At 43.2% G+C, this 20,789-nt stretch overlaps 1 protein-coding gene across 4 annotated transcripts in view; it reads right to left on the reverse strand.

Annotated features, from left to right (window-relative positions):
• Nucleotides 1–20,789, reverse strand: part of B4GALNT2 (beta-1,4-N-acetyl-galactosaminyltransferase 2 (SID blood group)) — a 112,816-nt gene that overhangs the window by 65,675 nt on the left and 26,352 nt on the right. For all 4 annotated transcript variants that reach the window (XM_077459978.1, XM_077459979.1, XM_077459976.1 and 1 more), the window contains exons 2-4: nt 18,563–18,706; nt 10,397–10,503; nt 7,241–7,275 (exon numbers count right to left, since the gene is read on the reverse strand). In XM_077459978.1, coding sequence (XP_077316104.1) covers nt 7,241–7,275; nt 10,397–10,503; nt 18,563–18,706 — 286 coding nt within the window. The remainder of the gene's footprint in view (nt 1–7,240; nt 7,276–10,396; nt 10,504–18,562; nt 18,707–20,789) is intronic.

The raw sequence follows: 20,789 nt of genomic DNA on the forward strand, positions 1-20,789 counted from the left end.
GAATTGGACTATAAGAATACAAATACAAAAGTAATGAATTTTTAAGGGATGTAGGCGATTTTAGAAAATAGGTTTTTAAATGTCACCAAGAAAAAAATATCTTTTATCTTCCCCTGAAAAGGCAAGTAAAGAGAGCAGAGGAGAGCCATCAATGGAGGATTGTCCAAAAAAAACCACACATTAGAGATCCAAATATATTCTTGGAAAAAAATGGATGTAAAGATTTTGAAACAATTTGGTAAGAAATGAGGGATGGTGTGGGGCACAAAGTAAGGCGCAAGATAAGAAGAAGGGTATACTAGATGATAGACAAAAAGAGGGGAGGGAGTTTAGACCGACAGACTCGGACTACAAAGAAGTTACTGTTGGCAACAATAAATAGTTCAATTTTAAATTAAATGTTTTAAACAATCTATTTTAATAAATTAAAAAAATAATAATATAAACAACAAAATAACACAAAGTGCAACTCATAAAAGAGAAACTACCCACATGATTAGACTTAAATTTAAATTACTGTAGACAAATAAAACTCACAGGACATACATAAAACATATACACAAAACACAACACACAACACAGGTCCGGACAGGTTGCTGTAATCTATTGGAACCACTATTAATCAATGCAATATAGGTACTAGGAGAACAATTGTTCTATAGTCCAATCAGTCAGTAAATGGTTAACCAATAGTTTAAAACAAGCAAGGAGGGTGAGGAACTAGGTAGATGGTATGATTAACTAACAGTTTCCTAATCTCAAATAGTAACACTTTGTAACAGGTTGTATAGATAAAAAGTATCCACATTGGAGTGCATGCTTTAAATCAGTCTATCTCACAATGAGGGATTAATCCATACAGACAAGGCACCCTTGAATAGTAACAGCTGATAAGATTGCGCTTGATTTAAATGTTGGTCAGTTAGACAGATCTAGCAGCAACTGAATTCCACTTTCAAAAAATACAGATGGCTTAGAACTATCACACACTGCAGTGATACGAGTCAAACAGTTCTCAGACTATTTTAAAAGTCAGTCCATACATTACCGCTCCATGCAGTGCTTAGCCAAGGTGCTCTAATATGTCCTCGGGACCAGTCTGTATTTAGCGCAGCCCCAATCCAGCTATGTGTTACCGAGTGGCCTCATTTCCACAGTGTAGCCAGGAGGAAAAGCTGTTAAGTAGCTGTTGTACGCTCAAACCATTCGAATTTAGCAGTCATCTAGTAGTAGCTAAGCCATCCTCCGCTACTATGTAACTGATTCAAAGAAGGCTTGTTACATCCCGATCAACACACTCTCTCCTCGCTCAGCAAGATGAACAGCCTGCGTGAAGGTGTGATATCAACGCGTTTCGCTGGCTCAGTTAGCGTAGCTTCTTCTCAGACGATCATTAGCACACAGTCACACATCCTTTTATTGCCAGTATGCCAGTGATAGTAATCAGTAAAAGTTAATTCAAAAAATAATTGTCCCATTTTCAGAGTAACCCATCTATTAGGCTAGCCACTCCAATATATCGCTAGTCTGAAATTGGGGCACATTTAGATTAGCAGCATTAAATAGTGACATAGCAAGATTGTGGAGGATAAGGCTTACATGCACATAGACAGACAAACCAACATAAATAGACCCAATTACTCCAATAACAGACACCAACAAACATCAGACACAACACTTAACTCACATAACGTACCCACAATCACAAGGGGAGGAATATTTTAATAATTATATATTTCAAATTCTCCATAATAATCAAGATAAACCACACTAATGCAACCTCCCTAAGGTATTATGTCATTATAGACAATAATTAGGGCAATCCATAGCCCTCATTTCAATTTTTAAGACTGGCTTCATGGGGACATTGTGCACCAAATTATTTACATTCTAACAGTTTTGTACATTTACAGGTACTGACTAACAGCTGATAACGCATCTAAAAACACTTGTAGATTCAATTCAGTATTTAAAGAGGAAGTAAACCCTGATGAGTTTACTTCCTCTTTCATTCCCTGCAAAGGTAAAGCATAATGGACTACTATGCATCGCATCGCATCGCATCGCATGCATCGCATAGTAGTCCATTATGTGTCACTTACCTGACACAGAAGCCAGCGCATCCATCTTCTCGGTGGGTCTTGCAGTTCCGCCGCTGTCATTCGGCAAAGCCGCGATGACGTCACTCCCGCGCATGCGCACGCGAGCCACCACGCGCGACATATCGGCGTGGACGGCGGCGCGCATTGCGCCTGCGCGCCGCTTTCTACGGTGCATGCGCTGTAGACAGTGGTGCCTGTCTTTCGGCAAATATCTCCTAAACCGTATAGGTTTAGGAGATATTTCTTGGACCTACAGGTAAGCCTTAATCTAGGCTTACCTGTAGGTCAAAGTGTGTTGTAAGGGTTTACAACCACTTTAACCCCACTGGAACGAGTGACTTCAGCCTATATACCCACCACTTCTCTTTCTGTAGTAGGAAACGGTCAAAGTCACCCTGCCTGGTGGGCAATTTCAAAACATAAATACCCTTGACTGTCATGCCACTAGGGTTCCCACCATGGCATAAAGCAAAATGTTTGGCCAATGGCTTCTCTGGTAGCATGCCTTTATCATTAATCTCACGCAAGTATTCACCCATTCTTATCCTTAATGATCTTTTTGTTTTTCCTACAGATATTTTGGGACAAGGACAGGTAATTAGATTACTTGTGAGGTAGAGCAATTAATCAGATCACGGATTTCTAATGTTTCCTTGCCCAAAGCATCCATAAAATTAGATGTTCTATGGACATAAGGACAAATCTGATGCTTTGTGCAAGGGAACATACCTTTCGCCAGTGGATAGTCCGATAGCCACATCAAGTTAGGTTCTTTTACAAATTCAGAACTAATCAGCTTGTCATTCAAGCTCCTGGCTCGTCGAGCCACAAGCTTGGGGGAGTCACCGACTATTTTGGACAGGTCAGGTGAATTAGTCAGAATGCCCCAGTGTTTTTCCAAAATTAAACGGACCTTCTCCCACTGTGAACCAAAAGTAGTTATAATCCTTACTGGTTCATCAAGTTTCTGTGGGGGTGTAAGCTGTCCAATAGACTCTCACATTTTCTCAGTGCTGCCTTTTTTCTTAGCTTTTTTGATTTGCCTGCGAGAGTATCCACATTCGCGAACTCTTGTATACAGCTCCCTACTTTCACGTCTGTAGTCATCAGGATCTGTACAATTTTGCTTGATACGCAAAAACCGTCTCACTGGTATCCCATTTTTAAGACAATGTGCATGATGACTAGTTGCATGCAAGAATGTATTTGCTGCAGTATCTTTTCAAAATGTACAGGTAGTAGGCCCTTTTCAAGGGAGATATGGAGATCCAGGAAAGGCAAAGTTTTTTGATCTAAACTATACGTTAGCCGTATGTTGCGCTGATTTACATTCAACTCATCCATGAATCGATGCAAATCATCAAGGGGGCTCCTCCAGATTATCAGAATATCATCGATGTACCGCAACCAGGGCATGGTCACGGTACATCATCAAAGGATAAACAACCTCCTCAGCTCAAAGGCCCAAATGGAGGCAAGCGTAAGCCGGAGCCCACGCTGCCCCAATAGAAGTGCTGAGTATTTGGTGGTAATAGGTCATCAAGAACTGGAAAAAATTGTTAGTCAACGCAAATTCCAGTAATTCAACCAGGAATTTATTCTGCGGTCCTGAGCCAGGATAGGAGACCTAAATACCTCGAAACTGCACGTATGCCTTCTTTATGGGGTATCAAGATATATAGCGATTCAACATCTATACCCACCAGCCATAACTCTTCAGGCTGGCTGTATGCGTCAGGTGCCGTAATTTTTGCCAAAACATGTCTCGTAACCTGGACAAAGGACCACAGATTCTTCACCAGATCCTGCAGGAGGGAGTCCAGGTACCGACCTACCCTTTCCAGAGTTCCCTGACAGGCAGACACTATTGGCCTGCCGGGAGGATTTTTTAGGTCCTTATGGACTTTAGGGATGATATAAAAAGTCGGCACACTGAACACCCGTACAAGGAGATGTTGAAATTCCTGAGTGGACAGTAAACCCTCATCTCTAGCAAACACCAGTTTCCGATTTAATTCCTCTACGACCATCGGGAAATGATTAGAGTCAAGTTTTTGATAGGTCATTCGGTCACCAAGTAGGCCCTTAGCCTCTTTCTCACACTGATATTGGTTCAGCAGGACAACGTTACCTCCTTATCACTCTTCTTTATCACAATATTCTTTCTGGTTGGCCAGGGGTTTCTGGTAAAGCTAAAATTTTCCACTAAAAAAGAAAAGAGAGGAAGGCAGGAGAGCCATTATAGTGAAAAAAGGAAAATGCAATGCTTCCACAGTAAAAGGAAAAATAGTCAAAATGGATATACAACTATTGAGGTTGCAGTCACCCAGCTAGGGTGGAGAAAACCTGTCTCCATGCAGGGTCAATGTGGTTGCTCTCTATGACTTGGGCATTCTCATCCTGGGGGCTCTTTGGAGGTTCTCAGGTGGGTGAAAGATGAGGAATAAAAAAATAAAATAAAAGGGCCCTTAGGTTGTTTGATTAGCAAAGGCGCCCAATGTGGTTGTTCAAAGGCTAGGCAAAAATCATCTGCATTAGTAAAACATCCAATTACTTTAAATTGCCACCACCTCAGTTCAAAGTGGTAAAATTGATGTCTAGTATCAGCTGGTAGTGAGATCCACTGAGGAAATATTCTTTATTAACCACTAGGAGGAATATAAGGTTTATAGCTACATGTGATCCACCCAGATTACTTCACTGCCACAAACTCTACATTCCACCTAGTGGTCAATAAGCACTAATTCTTTCTACCAAATGAACTTTTAACGCCCCTTTCACACGATCGGGTATGCCTGTCAGTTTTTCAGGCAGACCTGATCGGACCCTCCAGGCCCTTCTATGTAGTGGAGGATGTCAGCGGACACCCGCCACCATCTGAACTTGTCTGCAAAAAACAGATGGATAGTGATCCTAGTCCCCATTAATCCAGAGAATCGGATCGGATTGGAATCCAATGGAAATGAACAGGGGGTCCGTTTCCATCCAGTTGACTGTGTCGACGTCCACTAAGCTACCGAACCTGTCATCCGCCTGCTCAGCAGGGATCAGCAGAAAGATTCCCCACTGAGCAAGCAGATTCCGCTTGGCAGATGTGCCTGTGTGAAAGGGGCCTAATTTAGATCTGGTAAAGTTATCTTAGTGTAATAAGATGGAAGAAAATTGGAAGAAAATTGATGGGTTAAATTGGATGAATTGGACTATAAGAATAAAAATACAAAAGTAATGAATTTTTAAGGGATGTAAGCGATTTTAGAAAACCGGCTTTTAAATGTCACCAAGAAAAAAATGACATGGTAAGTTCACAATTATCTTCCCCTGAAAAGTCAAGTAAAGAGAGCCATCAATGGAGGAATGTCCAAGAAACCCCACACATTAGAGATCCAAAGGGATGTAAAGATTTTGAAACAATTTGGTAAGAAATGAGGGAGGGTGTAGAGCACAAAATAAGGTGCAAGATAAGAAGAAGGGTATACTAGATGATAGTCTACTTAATTTGTGTTTAGCAACACTGATCCATCCATCCATATTCAGCAATACTCATCCATCCATGCTCAGCCATCCATCCACACTCAGCAATACTCACCCCCATTCATACTCAGCAATACCCAGCCATACTCTGTCGTACCCAGCCGTACCTGGCCATACTCAGCCATACTCATTCATGCTCAGTCATCCCATCCATACTCGGCCATCCCCATCCACGGCTCATCCATCCTCATTCATGCTCATCCATGCCACATCCATGCCACTAGAGTGCCTCACAAAAGTGTAATAGGTAGTGATATTAGATTTGAAACTTATGCCCCTAGAACATTTGACGGTGCTCCCTGTATGCTGGGTCTCTCTATGTGGTCATGCTGTGTAAAAGTATCCCATATGTGGTATCGCCGTACTCAGAAGGAGTAGCAGGTTCTATTTTTGGGTTTAATTTTTGGACACATGTACATACTATGTGTTAGAAATATTGTATAAATTGACAACTTTGTGTAAAAAAAAAAAAAAAAGCGTTTTCATTTTCTTTACATATTTTCCAAAAAACATTTTCCATTTTTGGGGCGTTTCCATTGTCCTAGTGCTCCAGGGCCTTCAAAAGTGTAAGAGGTAGTCAAGAAAAGATATTTGTAATTTATGCCCCTAGAACACCTGATGGTGCTCCCCATGTTGTACCTCTGTATGTGGCCACACTGTGTAAAAGTCTCACATGTGTGGTATCGCCATACTCAGGAGGAGTAGTAGAATGTGTTTTGGGGTGTAATTTGTGCTATGCATATGCTGTGTGGGAGAAATAACCTGCTAATATAACAATTTTGTGAAAAAAAAAAAGAAAAAAAATTGATTTTGCAAAGAATTGTGGGAAAAAATTACACCATGCCTCTTACTTTCCAAAAAGGGTTCATTTGGGGGGGGTATTTGTACTTTCCTGGCCTGTTAGGGTCTCAAGAAATGAGAGACCATCAGTACATCAGGTATGATCGATTTTCTATAAAGCCCCATACACAACATCAGATTTTCTGCTGATTTTTCCTTCAGATTTACCAAAACCATAAAATTTGAGGTAAAAACCTTAGGAGTTTCAATGTTTATGTAATCAGGCAGGCCCTTGCACTACATGGTTTTGGTAAATCTGAAGACAAAAATCAGCAGAAAATCGGATAGTGTGTATGGGGCTTAACTTTCACAATGGCCAAATATTTACACCAATTTGGGTTATTTTTGCCAAAGATATGTAGTAGTATAAATTTTGGCCAAAATTTATGAAGAAAAAAATACTCATTTGCAAAATTGGATCACAGAAACGAAGAAAAGTGCATTATTTTACAGAATTTTCAGTATTTTTTCTTTTATAGTGCAAAAAATAAAAAACCCAGCAGTGATTAAATACCACCAATCAAAAGCTCAATTTATGTGCAAAAAACATTAAAAATTTCATATAGGTACAGTGTTGCATGACTGAGTAATTGTTATTCAAAATGTGAAAGCACCGAAAGCTGAAAATCGGTCTGGTTAGGAAGGGCGTTTAAGAGCCCAAAACAGTTACATTCAGCACCTTTTGTAAATTGAACTTGTGTTTGCCTGTGCAGGGCCGCAAAAATGATATGTTTCTTAAAAAGCAGTGTATAATAAGTATACTGTACCATATATTTTGGCAGAGATGCATCAATTTGTAAACCTGTAACAGAAACAAAATAAAAGTTAAACGTGTTAACTCAACTCACAAAACTCTCATTCTCAAGTCTTTTGCAGACTCTAACAAGTTTTCTTCTAAGATTGCCTGTATTTGGCTCCATCTATCTTCCCATCAACTCTGACCAGCTCCCCTGTCCCTACTGAAGAAATGTTTCATGGTGGAGGTGGTGTGTTTAGAGTGATGTGCAGTATTCGTTTTCCGCCACACAGTGTTTTGCTTTTAGGCCAAAATGTTCAATTCTGGTGTCGGCCGGCGTCCTTAACAATGGCTGGTTGTTAAGAGCAGGCCTTCAAGCAGGCCGCTTAACACTTATCAACCGATTACTCATCAGCTGTCAGCAGCTGAATGTAAACAAATAAATTGTCGCCAATAAAACTTGTGGGCTCTTCGGGTGTGGTATGGACTTAAAGGGGATCCCAACGACAAAAGGTATAAAGAAATGGCGTTGAGACCCCCCAAATTCAGCCGGGCAGGCCAGGAAAGGGGGAGACAAGCAAGCTACCCCTGTCCTGAACCATACCAGGCCACATGCCTCAACATGGGGAGGTGCTTTGGAGTAGGGAGCTCCCCCCAAAGCCCCTTGTCCCCATGTTGATGGGGTCAAGGGCCTCTTCCCCACAGCCCTGGCTGGTGGTTGTGGGGGTCTGCCGGCATGAGGCTTAACAAGGAGGGCCCCAGAAACTGCCCTCCCCCATGTGAATGAGTATGGGGTACATTGTACCCCTATACATTCACCAAAAAAAGTATCAATGAATAAATAAAAACTGTTTTCGACAAGTCCTGTATTAAACAAAAAAAATAAAAATCACAGTCAATCCTCTTCTTCTCAGTTTCCCTTGCCGGCGCTCCTGGCTCTTCCTCTTCATCCAGTGCCCCCATAGGAAGCTACTTCCTATGCAGACACTCATGCAGGCTGTGCCCATAGACACAGAGAGCGGGGCATGGCCCCGCCCCTGCTCCATCGCCATGGAGTTTTACTGACAGCAGCAGGCTGTAAACCTCCAAAGAAAAAAAACCTGCAAGACAAAGGCATAATGAGCTAGTATGCACAGCACAGGTGGCAGCTTCTTTAGAGCGCATGCACTGATTACTTCATTGGCGCATGTATACAGCAAATATCTCCTAAACGGTGCAAATTTAGGAGATATTTACAGTACCTATAGGTAAGCGTTGTTATAGGCTTACCTATAGGTACAAACATTAGAGGACAGTTTATGTCCTCTTAAAGCGGGAGTCCACCAGGAGTCCGGTGTTTTTTTTTTTTTAAAAAGCCAGCAGCTACAAATACTGCAGCTGCTGACTTTTAAAATAATGACACTTACCCGCCCAGCGGGCCCATGATGTCGGCACCCAAAGCCGATCTCTCGATCGCCTCTCGGGTGCTGCCGCCGCCATCTTGGGTATGGGAATCAGGAAGTGGAGCCTTTTCGGCTTCATTTCCCGGTTCCCTACTGCACATGCGCGAGTCACGCTGCGCAATAAGGATGGTCCCCGCTGTCTATGGGGACCGTTTGTTTTCCAGCAGGCAGCGGGGGACTTTCGAAAAGGGGCGTAGATTCTGTGGAAAAGGGGGCGTACCTTCTGCAGAATCTATGCCGGAAGTGGGTGCAGATACCTGTACTGTACAGGTACCTGCACCCCCCTCCCCCCTGAAAGGTGCCAATTGTGGCGCCGGAGGGGGGGAGGATTGCAATGAGTGGAAGGTCCACTTTAGGGTGGACCTCCGCTTTAAGGTAAAACACCTTAAAGTGGTTGTTAAGCTACTTAGTGTTCGTGCTACAATCCCCTCTGTTATAGTACATGATTTTCCCCAGTGTATGTGTTTTGTAAAAAATATGCTGTAAAATCCCTTATTTTATAGTGACGTTCACGTAACCTAATGCTTCTCTCTCCTTTCTCGATCTGACAACAAAGCGGGCAGGGCTGAGAATCCCTAGCTGACATCAGCCAGGAGGAGGAGATAGGAAGAGGAGAGAGGCGGCCGGGCACATGAGAGCAGATCGGCGCTATAAAATAAGGTATTTAACTGCATATTTTTTACAAAACACTTACACTGGGGCACATCATTTATTATAACAGAGGAAATTGGAGCACAAACACTAAGTTATGATACCAACAGGAGGGGAGGGCCGGGGAGCGATTGGAGCTGTGCAGACGGGGGGGGGGGGGGGAGAAGGATAGAGGAGAGACAGCGGATGATGGAGGCAGGTAAACTGACCACGGTGTTAGGGCTCAGGAGCCATGATAAACTGTAGTCAGTTTACAGGGGGAGGGCAGATCGAGGCAGGATCAGCCAGGTATTTCAGATGATGCAAAGGGCCAAATTACACGGTACTAGCACTGTGCCGTATAACATGCTTTAAATGAATAGAATCTATTTAAATTTTTTTAGGATTAAAAACATTTTAGGGCTTTACAGCCAGTTTAATTTAGTATTCAACTGAGGTGTTTTTTTTTTATTTGTTCCTTTTTATTATTACTCTCTGATACTTGTAGTCTGCCTGCAGTATCACTAAGCCCAGCTCTGCAGTGCTCCCTCCGCCCTCTAGCCAGGCTTAAAAGTCTGATTTCTTCTCCTGTTGGGCAGGCTTGACAAAGGGGGTGAAGCCCTCAAAACATGTTGTGGACCACCCCCTCTCGCACCTCAAGTTGTACTGTGTGGACATGCATAGAGAGCACCTGCAGATGCCACCGATATTACCATCATCTTGTGGGGTCTTGTGCTTAGTCCTTTAGTCCTGGGCATAGAAATCTCTTTGATGCTTTTGTTCCATCTTGCCATGTTGCCACATCATCTCTCTGCATGGATAACCCAATACAGTCTACCTCCCTGTAAGTAATATCCCTGTGCCTTGCTGCTCTGTTACCTTTGCTGTGTCTTTTACTGCCTGTCTGTGTATGCCCATCACATGAGTCTCATTTAGTCTCTTTCTCACTATTAGTGAATACGACGGTCTGCATTTGTCCATTTCTGTCCATGTCTGCCATAGATTCTCAGCAGTATCATACATTTATTTAGCGGTGTATTACCACGTGTCATTATAAAAAAGGCATTTAGTCACTGGCTGGCATTTAGTCCCAAGATGTACCATGTTGTTCTTACCTGGTAATAGGATTGTGTTAAGGGGCTTGACTTGGACGCCATGAATGGGATACCTTAATGGTGAGTTGGAAGGTGCTATTATTAAGGGTATATTATCTGTCTGCTCCCTGATATAAAAAAACAAACAAAAAAACATTATAAATATAAAGTTATAAGAGGGAATGTTCTGATTCATTTTTTTTGGGGAAAATACTGTAAAAGGCTGTGCTCCCTTTCCAAGTGCCAACTCAAATTCTATGTTTTAACCAATAAAGTGCTATCTGTGCTAAAGTGTTATATATTCAATTCATAGATTAAACCATAAATGAAGTTATATACATATAAAGTACGAATAAAGTACATTAAAGACCATTCAGAAAATGTGACATGAAAGTGCTATCTGTGCTGTATAATCAGTAATCAATATCGCAGTAAAGAACATAAAGTCCATTCAGAACTAAAGGTGCACAGAAGTCCATCCAAAAGAGTTGTAAATGATCCCCCCAGTTATCTGTGCAACTACAGAATATCCTTCAAACATGTGCTCCGTGCATCCGCTGCAATACATCTTCTGTGCCCTCACGAGAGTATGCACTCACCCACCAGTATATTTGTAAGTATTGCTGTATCTCCAATCTATTTCAATGGGTCCATGTCCCAAATTGTAGCTCAGGAAGAGGATAAGACTGTATCATAGCATCACACTGTTTTATTTTTTTTAAATTTAGAAAATCTAAAATACACTATACTGCCAAAAGTATTGGGACGCCTGCTTTTACATGCACATGAGCCGCCAAGTGTATCACCCCGGCCCCACCCCCTGGCGCGCCACATCATTGATTTTATTGACAGCAGCGGGAGCCAATGTCTGTGCTGCTATCAATCATCCAATGAAGAGTCCACAGGAGCTGGGGGAAAGCAACGCGGGATCGCGTCCAAGGAGATTCGGGGCTCAGATAAGTAAACGGGGGCTCGGGGGGGGGGGCGGAGAGTGCAAGGTGTTTTTTCACCTTAATTCATAGGATGCATTAAGGTGAAAAAACACAAAGCTTTACAACCCCTTTATACACTTACGGACCGCCCACCACAGTTTTACAGTGGCTGTTTGAAGGAGTATATCGTTGTTATGACAGCAGCTAGCTGCCATAACCCCGATATCCCCTTCTTCAGGGGGCTACAAGATACAAGATAAAAGTAGTCTCTGCGAGATCACTTTTATCGGTGGTGGGAGAAGCCACACCCTCCCGCCTCAATCTGATGCCCTCCGCCGCTGCCGACAGCTCCGGTAAGCGCCAGGGGCCACCGGATATCGGTGGGAGAGGGGGGATCGCAATCGCATCCGCTCGTTAGCTGTGCATGGAGACGAGTGAGGGGAAGATGGCCCCCACTCGTCTCCATACAATTGCTGGGCAGAAGCAACGTCAAAACGTCACTTCCGCCCACAGCTCTTAAAGGGACAATTTTTTTAAATAATTTTTTTAGATTACAATTTTTTTTATTGCATTTTAGTGTAAATATAAGATGTGAGGACTTTTTGACCCCAGATCTCATATTAAAGAGGACCTATCATGCTTTTTTCTATTACAAGGGATGTTTACATTCCTTGTAATAGGAATAAAAATGACTTTTTTTTTTTAAAGAGTGTCAAAATAAAAGGTAAAATAAATAATAATAATTAAAAAAAATGTTTTAATACACCCCGTCCCACCGAGGTCGCGTGCATAAGCGAATACATACACGAGTAGTGCCTGCATATGAAAACGGTGTTCAAACCACACATTTGAAGTATAGCCACGATCGGTAGAGTGAGAGCAATAATTCTAGATCTACACCTCCTCTGTAACACAAAACATGCAACCTGCATAATTTTTTAAACGTCTCCTATGGAGATTTTTAAGAGTAAAAGTTTGTCGCCATTACACAAGTGGGCGCAATTTTGAAGCATGACATGTTGGATATCAATTTACTCGGCGTAACATTATCTTTCACAATATAAAAAAAATGGGCTAATTTTACTGCTGTCTTATTTTTTTTATTCAAAAAAGTTTTTTTGTTTTTTTAAAGTGCGCTTGTAAGACTGCAAATACGGTGTGAAACAAAGTATTGCAATGACTGCCATTTTATTTTCTAGGGTGTTAGAAAAAAAACAATATATAATGTTCGGGGGTCCTAAATAATTTTCTAGCAAAAAAACATGTAAGCACCAAAATCTCAAAACAAAGCTGGTCCTTAAGTGGTAAATGGCATCCCAGTCTTGGTCTGCAGGGTTCAATATTGGGTTGGCCCACCCATTACAGCTATAACAGCTTCAACTCTTCTGGGAAGGCTGTCCACAGGGTTTAGGAGTGTGTCTCTGGGAATGTTTGACCATTAACGCATTTGTGAGGTCAGGTACTTATTTTGGACGAGAAGACCTGGCTCGCACTCTCCACTCTAATTCATCCCAAAGGTGTCCTATTGAGTTGTGGTTAGTCAAGTTCCTCCACCCCAAACTCACTCATCCATGTCTTTATGGACCTTGTTTTGTGCACTGGTCAAAATCATTTGGTGGAGGGGGGATTATGGTGTGGGGCTGTTTTTCAGGGGTTGGGCTTGGCCCCTTTGTTCCAGTGAAGGGAATTCTTAAAATTATTGTAAAGTCTGAAGGTTTTTCACCTTAATGCATTCTATTTGTTAACCTCCCTGGCGGTATTCCGGAGTCTGGCTCGGGGTGGAATTTCAGAATCAAAAGCGGTAACCCAGAGCCAGACTCGGGATCGCATCGCAGGGTCCAGGAAGAGTATGCTTGCCTTATCCCCTGGATCCAACGATGCCCCCTGCTGTGTGAGCGGCTTGTCCTCCTCTCAATCTATCACTGAGCCGGGCTCCGTTCCCTGCGAGCATTGCGACGCATGGGGAGTTGGGGATAAGGATCGGCGCCAAAATCAAAAAGTGAAACACACACATTACATACAGTATAATGTAATCTTACAGATGACATTACTGTATGAAATGATTTCACATTCCCTTTGTCCCTAGTGGTCTTCCCAGTTTCCTGCATGCAGTTATATACAGTGGTGTGAAAAAGTGTTTGCCCCCTTCCTCATTTCCTGTTCCTTTGCATGTTTGTCACACTTAAGTGTTTCGGAACATCAAACCAATTTAAACAATAGTCAAGGACAACACAAGTAAACACAAAATGCAATTTGTAAATGAAGGTGTTTATTATTAAAGGTGAAAAAAAATCCAAACCATCATGGCCCTGTGTGAAAAAGTGATTGCCCCCCTTGTTAAAACATACTATAACTGTGGTTGTCCACACCTGAGTTCAATTTCTCTAGCCACACCCAGGCCTGATTATTGCCACACCTGTTCACAATCAAGGCATCACTTAAATAGGAGCTGCTTGACACAGTAAGGTCCACCAGAAGATCCTTAAAAGCTACACATCATGCCGAGACCCAAAGAAATTCAGGAACAATTGAGAAAGAAAGTAATTGAGATCTATCAGTCTGGAAAGGGTTATAAAGCCATTTCCAAAGCTTTGGGAATCCAGCGAACCACAGTGAGAGCCATTATCCACAAATGGCGAAGACATGGAACAGTGGTGAACCTTCCCAGGAGTGGCTGGCCGCCCAAAATTACCCCAAGAGCGCAGCGACGACTCATCCAAGAGGTCACAAAAGACCCCACAACAACGTCCAAGGAACTGCAGGCCTCACTTGCCTCAGTTAAGTCAGCGTTCATGCCTCCACCATCAGGAAAAGACTGGGCAAAAATGGCCTGCATGGCAGAGTTCCAAGGAGAAAACCACTGCTGAGCAAAAAGAACATCAAAGCTCGTCTCAATTTCTCCACAACACATCTTGATGATCCCCAAGACTTTTGGGACAACATTCTGTGGACCGATGAGACAAAAGTGGAACTCTTTGGAAGGTGTGTGTCCAAGTATATCTGGCGTAGAAGGAACACTGCATTTCATAAAAAGAACATTATACCAACAGTAAAATATGGTGGTGGTAGTGTGATGGTCTGGGGCTGTTTTGCTGCTTCAGGACCTGGAAGACTTGCCGTGATAAAAGGAACTATGAATTCTGCTGTCTACCAAGAGATCCTGAAGGAGAATGTCCGACCATCTGTTCGTGTACTCAAGCTGAAACGAACTTGGGTTCTGCACCAGGACAATGATCTTAAACACACCAGCAAGTCCACCACCGAATGGCTGAAGAAAAACAAAATGAAGACTTTGGAGTGGCCTAGCCAAAGTCCTGACCTGAATCCTATTGAGATGTTGTGGTATGACCTTAAAAAGGCCGTTCATGCTCGAAAACCCTCTAATGTAACTGAATTAGGACAATTCTGCAAAGATGAGTGGGCCAAAATTCCTCCAGGACGCTGTAAAAGCCTCATTGCACGTTATCGCAAACGCTTGGTTGCAGTTGTTGCTGCTAAGGGTGGCCCAACCAGTTATTAGGTTTAGGGGGCAATCACTTTTTCACACAGGGCCATGGTGGTTTGGATTTTTTTTCACCTTTAATAATAAACACCTTCATTTACAAATTGCATTTTGTGTTTACTTGTGTTGTCCTTGACTATTGTTTAAATTGGTTTGATGTTCCGAAACACTTAAGTGTGACAAACATGCAAAGGAACAGGAAATGAGGAAGGGGGCAAACACTTTTTCACACCACTGTATATTAAACACTGAAATAAAAGGAGAAAAATGTTGGGACTTTATATGAGACCTTGGACATCACATACAAAGGTCTCCATCCCTAATATATTGATACACCAGAGGGAAAAACTAGGGGACATAGAGGACAAGGGGACTTTATATGAAATACAAAACTCAGGGTAGGCTGAGACATTAATTATAGTATAAATAATGTTCTGAGGTGACAATAATGGGCATAGAGCAATAATTGATAAATATTTAATTGAAATCAGTAGGTAAGATATAAAATAAGAGATAATTGATACAATATATTAATATATAATTAATTAAATCAATAATATAAAGTAAATAAAATATAGTTAGTATAATATCTCATAATACAATTTATATCATACAATATCTCATAATAAAAATAAATATAGTTACATAATAAATAAAATAATGTATCACATAGTAGAAATAAATAGCAGCATTAAACCCAAAATAGACACGACCATGATGAACATATTGTAATAAAAAGTAAATCAATGTCTCCGCCCTTTGATAGAGCCCATGGTATAAAGTATAGATACTGTGATATAGCAGCAAGTATAAAAGCTCAACGCTTTTAGTGGATTTATATCCACTCATCAGGAGCAGCTGGTTGGGAATATCTATGAGTGGATATAAATCCACGAAACGCGTCGAGATTTTATACTTGCTGCTATATCACAGGACTGTCCGCCGGACTTTCCGAACAGACTACTTGCCCACACAGCGGACTAATACGGCGTACTAAGTCCGCTGGACTATCCGCCGTACTTTTGAAATGAACGGACTCGCCCACACACGCGGAGGAAAGTCCGCTCATTTTGAGCGCGTCTCCAGGTAGGCGGGGCCCGCAAAGGAGGCATCGCTGGCCCCACCACCTGGTATGGACTTAAAGGAGAACCCCAACGCCGAAAAAAACGGCGTGGGGGTCCCCCCAGGTCCACATCAGACCCTTGTCCGAGCACGCTACCCAGCCGGCCAGGAAAGGGGGGGACAAGCGAGCGCCCCCCCCTCCTGAGCCGTACCAGGCCGCGTGCCCTCAACATGGGGGGTGCCTTGAAGAAGGGGGGGCGCGCGGCCCCCCCACCCCAAAGCACCTTGTCCCCATGTTGATAAGGACAAGGGCCTCTTCCCGACAACCCTGGTCGTTGGTTGTCGGGGTCTGCGGGCAGGGGGGCTTATCGGCCCCCCACCCTATGTGAATGAGTATGGGGTACAATGTACCCCTACCCATTCACCTGTAAAAAAAAGTTAAAAAAAACACAACACACAAGGGTTAAAATAGTTTATTGCACAGCTCCGGGGGTCTTCCGTCTTCGGGGGTCTTCTCGCTGGACTCCTCCGCTATCTTCTTCTAGCTCTTTTGCTAGCGGAGGAGCCCAACTGTCTTCCTCGCCGCCGCCCTCTTCTTCCGACTTCAGGGGTCTTGTCCCCCTCTTCGGTTCTTCTTGCTGGGCCACTTGCTGTCGCCGGCTGTCTTCTTGCTGGGCCACTTGCTGTCGCCGGCAACTTATATAGGGACATCACCGGATGATGTCCCCACCCATTATGGTGTCACAGTCCCAGAGGAGACAACGGCCAGGGTTGTAAGGAAGAGGCCCTTGTCCTCATCAACATGGGGACAAGGTGCTTTGGGGTGAGGGGGCCGGGTACGGCTCAGGAGGGGGGGCGTTTGCTCGTCCCCCCCTTTCCTGGCCGGCCGGGTAGCGTGCTCGGACAAGGGTCTGATGTTGACTTGGGGGGGACCCCCACGCCGATTTTTTTGGCGTTGGGCTTCCCCTTTAAGTCCATACCAGATGACGGGGCTAGCAACGCCTCCTTCGCTGGCCCCGTCTACCTGGAGACGCACTCAAAATGAACGGACTTTTCTCTGCGCGGGAAAAGTCTGCTCATTTCAAAAGTACGGTGGACTGGCATACCAACGGCCGGATTGTCCGCCGAAATGCGAGTCTGACGGGAAGATTGGAGTGCAAAACTACTTTCTAAGTCCGCTGTACTTTTGGGTAAAAAAAGTCCGCCGGAGGCTACACACGGGGGGATTGTCCAGCGGACTTGAGTTTGCCCGACTTTTCCACCGGATTGTTTGATCGTGTGTACGCGGCATAAGAATTACAGGCCTACAATATAACACGCCAAATTTCCATGCAAAATAATTTTACCGCTTTAAGCATCAAAAATCTGACATAATCATACTGCCAGGGAGGTTAAGGTGAAAAACATTTTTTGCTGCAGCTCTCCCTCAGAGCCCCTCTTTTACTTAGCTGCGCCCGATCAATTCCAGCAATAGGCACGAGCCCAGCGCCTTGTCTGTGTGTGTAAACACACAGTTTCCGGTTCTCTGAGGAGAGAAGTGACAGATTGTTTGTTCATACAGAGTATGAACAGCGATCTGTCATCTCCCCTACACAGTCCCCTCCCCCCTTCAGTTAGATCACACACTAGGGAACATATTAACCCCTTGATCGTCCCCTAGTGGTTAACCCCTTCACTTCCAGTGACATTTTTACAGTCATCAATGCATTTTTATAGCACTGATTCCTGTAAAAATGCCAATGGTCCCAAAAATGTGTAAAAATTGTCCGATGTGTCCACCATAATGCTGCAGTCCTGATAAAAGTCGCAGATTGCCGCCATTACTAATAAAAAAAAATTATAATAAAAATGCCATAAAACTATCCTCTAGTTTGTAGACACTATAACTTTTGCGCAAACCAATCAATATATACACTTATTGCGATTTTTTTTTACCAAAAATATGAAGAATACATATCTGCCTAAACTGAGGAAAAAAATAGTTTTTTTTTATATATTTTTATTTATTATAGCAAAATGTAAAAAAAATTGATTTTTTTTTCAATTGACACTCTTTTTTGTTTATAGTGCAAAAAAATAAAAGCCGCAGAGGTGATCAAATACCACCAAAAGAAAGCTGTATTTGTGAGGAAAAAAGGACATCAATTTTGTTTGGGTACAACGTCGCACGACTGCGCAATTGTCAGTTAAAGCGAATCACAAAAAGTGCTCTGGTCAGGAAGGGGGTAAAATCTTCCGAGGCTGAAGCGGTTAAGGAAAGGTAAAGATTCTATTTGGCGCACTGTTTTGACAAATTATCTGCACTTTCTTTCTTTTTTTTAAATGAATACTATTATCACCATTAATACTGTTGCAAGTTGACAAAAATATGAAAATAAAATTATAATTTTTGTTTTCTTTTTTTCATTTATTTATTTTTCACACCATAATGCTCAGTGACAGCTAAAGCCTGCCTAGTGCAGCTGTCACTGTACCTCTGGGCACTGTGCACAGGGAAACAGAGGCTGCCATTGCAGATGAAAATGCCAGTTATCTGGCTGTTCTAATAATTCTCTGGCTTCCATATTTTATTTTATTTTTTTAACCCAGAGCAAGGACTGTTTTTTTTTAGCCTGACCTTCCTGATAAAATAGCATTGTCCATATTTCTTTTAGGAACACAACACACACACATCCTACCTCAATGTCTTACCTTTTCTTGTAATGTTCATATTCCTTCTTACGTCTTTCCACAGCAGACCTTAAATCATCTGCGGGCACAAATGTCTGTAGCTGGTTTACTCCAAACCCTTTTTTCGGCTGGCAGGAGCATGCACTCTTATTGTAGACTGGATAACTAAAAATGGAATAGATATTTGACTTGTAAAATTCTCACTCTTAAATTGTGAAATGTATACCAAACGTGGTGACTTTTAATGATAAAGTCTTTTTTTTTTTTATATGACTTACAAGTCAAATGAAAAGCTTGATTGAAAAAAATAAAAAAAATAAAATGAGAGTAGATAGGTATTTTATTGCAGAGGAGGCATACTATGGGGTCTATTTATAAAAAAAATTCACATAGCTATTCAGCTAACGAAACTTCATGTACCTACAGTTATTCTATGTGACTTAACCATCATTCCCATGTTAAAGTGCTACTAAAGTCTTTTTTTTATTATTATAATAAAAAACATGTTATACTTACCTGCTCTGTGCAGTGGGCACAGAGTAGACCCGATCCTCCTCTTCTGGGGTCCCCGGCAATGATCTTGGCTCCTCCTCTTCTTTTTTGGACAACCACAGCCAGCCGCTGGCTATGGGCAGGGCCGGTGCTACCACTAGGGAGCCTGGCCGCTGGTTTCCCTACTCTTTGTCTCCACGCTATGGAAGTTTTCAGTTATGTATTATAAATACCTCTGTAATAAATGTTATAACCTCTAGTGGGCGCTGCTGGGATAAAGCATGTACATCTAGGGGGGATCTAGGGGATGCATGTCCTGGGGAACGGAAGCAAACATCCCCTGCGTGCCTCTATGATCAGTGCTCTCTGCTGCAGCTTCATGCTTCCTCTAGTGCTGACTCCTTTCACACTGATGCTGGGGCAAAGGGGGTGGATTCAGGGGCAGGGCCAATGAGGGGTGGGGCGGCAAAAATAAGTTTCTCCTGGGGTGTCAAAAATCTTTGCTCCAGCCCTGCAATGCATTTAGGTAAAACATTTTTTTTAGGTTTAACAACACTTTAACTTTAGAAAGTTAACACACAACGTATAACCACCTAAAGCACAGCTCCACCCAAAAGGGCATGCTCCGCTTATCTGCCTCCTCCCCCCTCCGGTGCCACATTTGCCACTTTTTGGGGGAGGGGAGGGAGCGGGTACCTCATTTTGACAGGTACCCACTCCCACTTCAGGGTGGTTCCGCTGTGGTGAGATCACCCAGAATTTCGGCCTCCCTCATCCTTCCCCCATCGCCGGATCATTCACAAAGCACAACGTGCTTCACGCATGCGCAGTGGGGAACCAGCTGTGAAGCCTCAAGGCTTCACTGACAGTTTCCCTTAAAAGTAAAAGCGGTGACAGCACTCGAGAGCCGATGGAAAAATCGACTGGGTTGCCGACATATAATATTAAAAGTCAGCAGCTGTTTTGGAGGTCTACAGACAATTCCTTGGACTCCATGGCTTGGTTTGTGCTCTGACATGCACTGTTAACTGTTATATAGATTTGTGCCTTCCAAATCATGTACAATCAACTGAATTTACCATAAGTGGACTCCAATCAAGTTGTAGAAACATCTCAATGATGATCAGTGGAAACAGGATGCACTTGAGCTCAATTTTGAGTGTCATGGCAAAGGCTGTGAATACTTAACCACTTGCCGCACGCCGCACGCCGATGTACGTCGGCAGAATGGCACGGGCAGGCATAAGGGCTTACATGTACGTCCTTGCCTGCCCGCCGGTCGGGGGCCCGATCGGGCCCCCGCCCGGTGCCTGCGGCGGTCGGTATTCGTTCGGGAGTGATCCCGGACGAGGGGACGGCCATTCATTCATGGCCACCCCCTCGCGATCGCTCCCGGCGAATGAAAATGTCCGGTGACATCACTTCCTCTCCTGTAATGTAAACACAGGAGAGGAAGTGATGTATTCTCTCCTCCGTGTCGGTAGTTTTCGTTCCGGCACCGAGGAGAGAGGTTCGGTGAGTTGCACCAACACACCCCACATACAGTAGAACATGCCAGGCACACTCACACCCCCCTTTACCCCCCGATCACCCCCCAATTACCCCTGCCCCCCCCCCCCCAGTCACAGTGACACCAATTGCTTTTTTTTTTTTTTTTTTTTTGCATTGGTGTCATTTGTGACTGTAGTAACTGTTAGGGCAGTTAGGGTTAGCCCCCTTTAGTTCTAATGTGCCCCCCTAACCCCCCCAATAAAGG

Source organism: Lithobates pipiens, unplaced genomic scaffold, assembly GCF_037356315.1.
Source record: "Lithobates pipiens isolate NorthernLeopardFrog02 unplaced genomic scaffold, aLitPip1_a1.2 Scaffold_28, whole genome shotgun sequence".
Taxonomy (NCBI): Eukaryota; Metazoa; Chordata; class Amphibia; order Anura; family Ranidae; genus Lithobates; species Lithobates pipiens.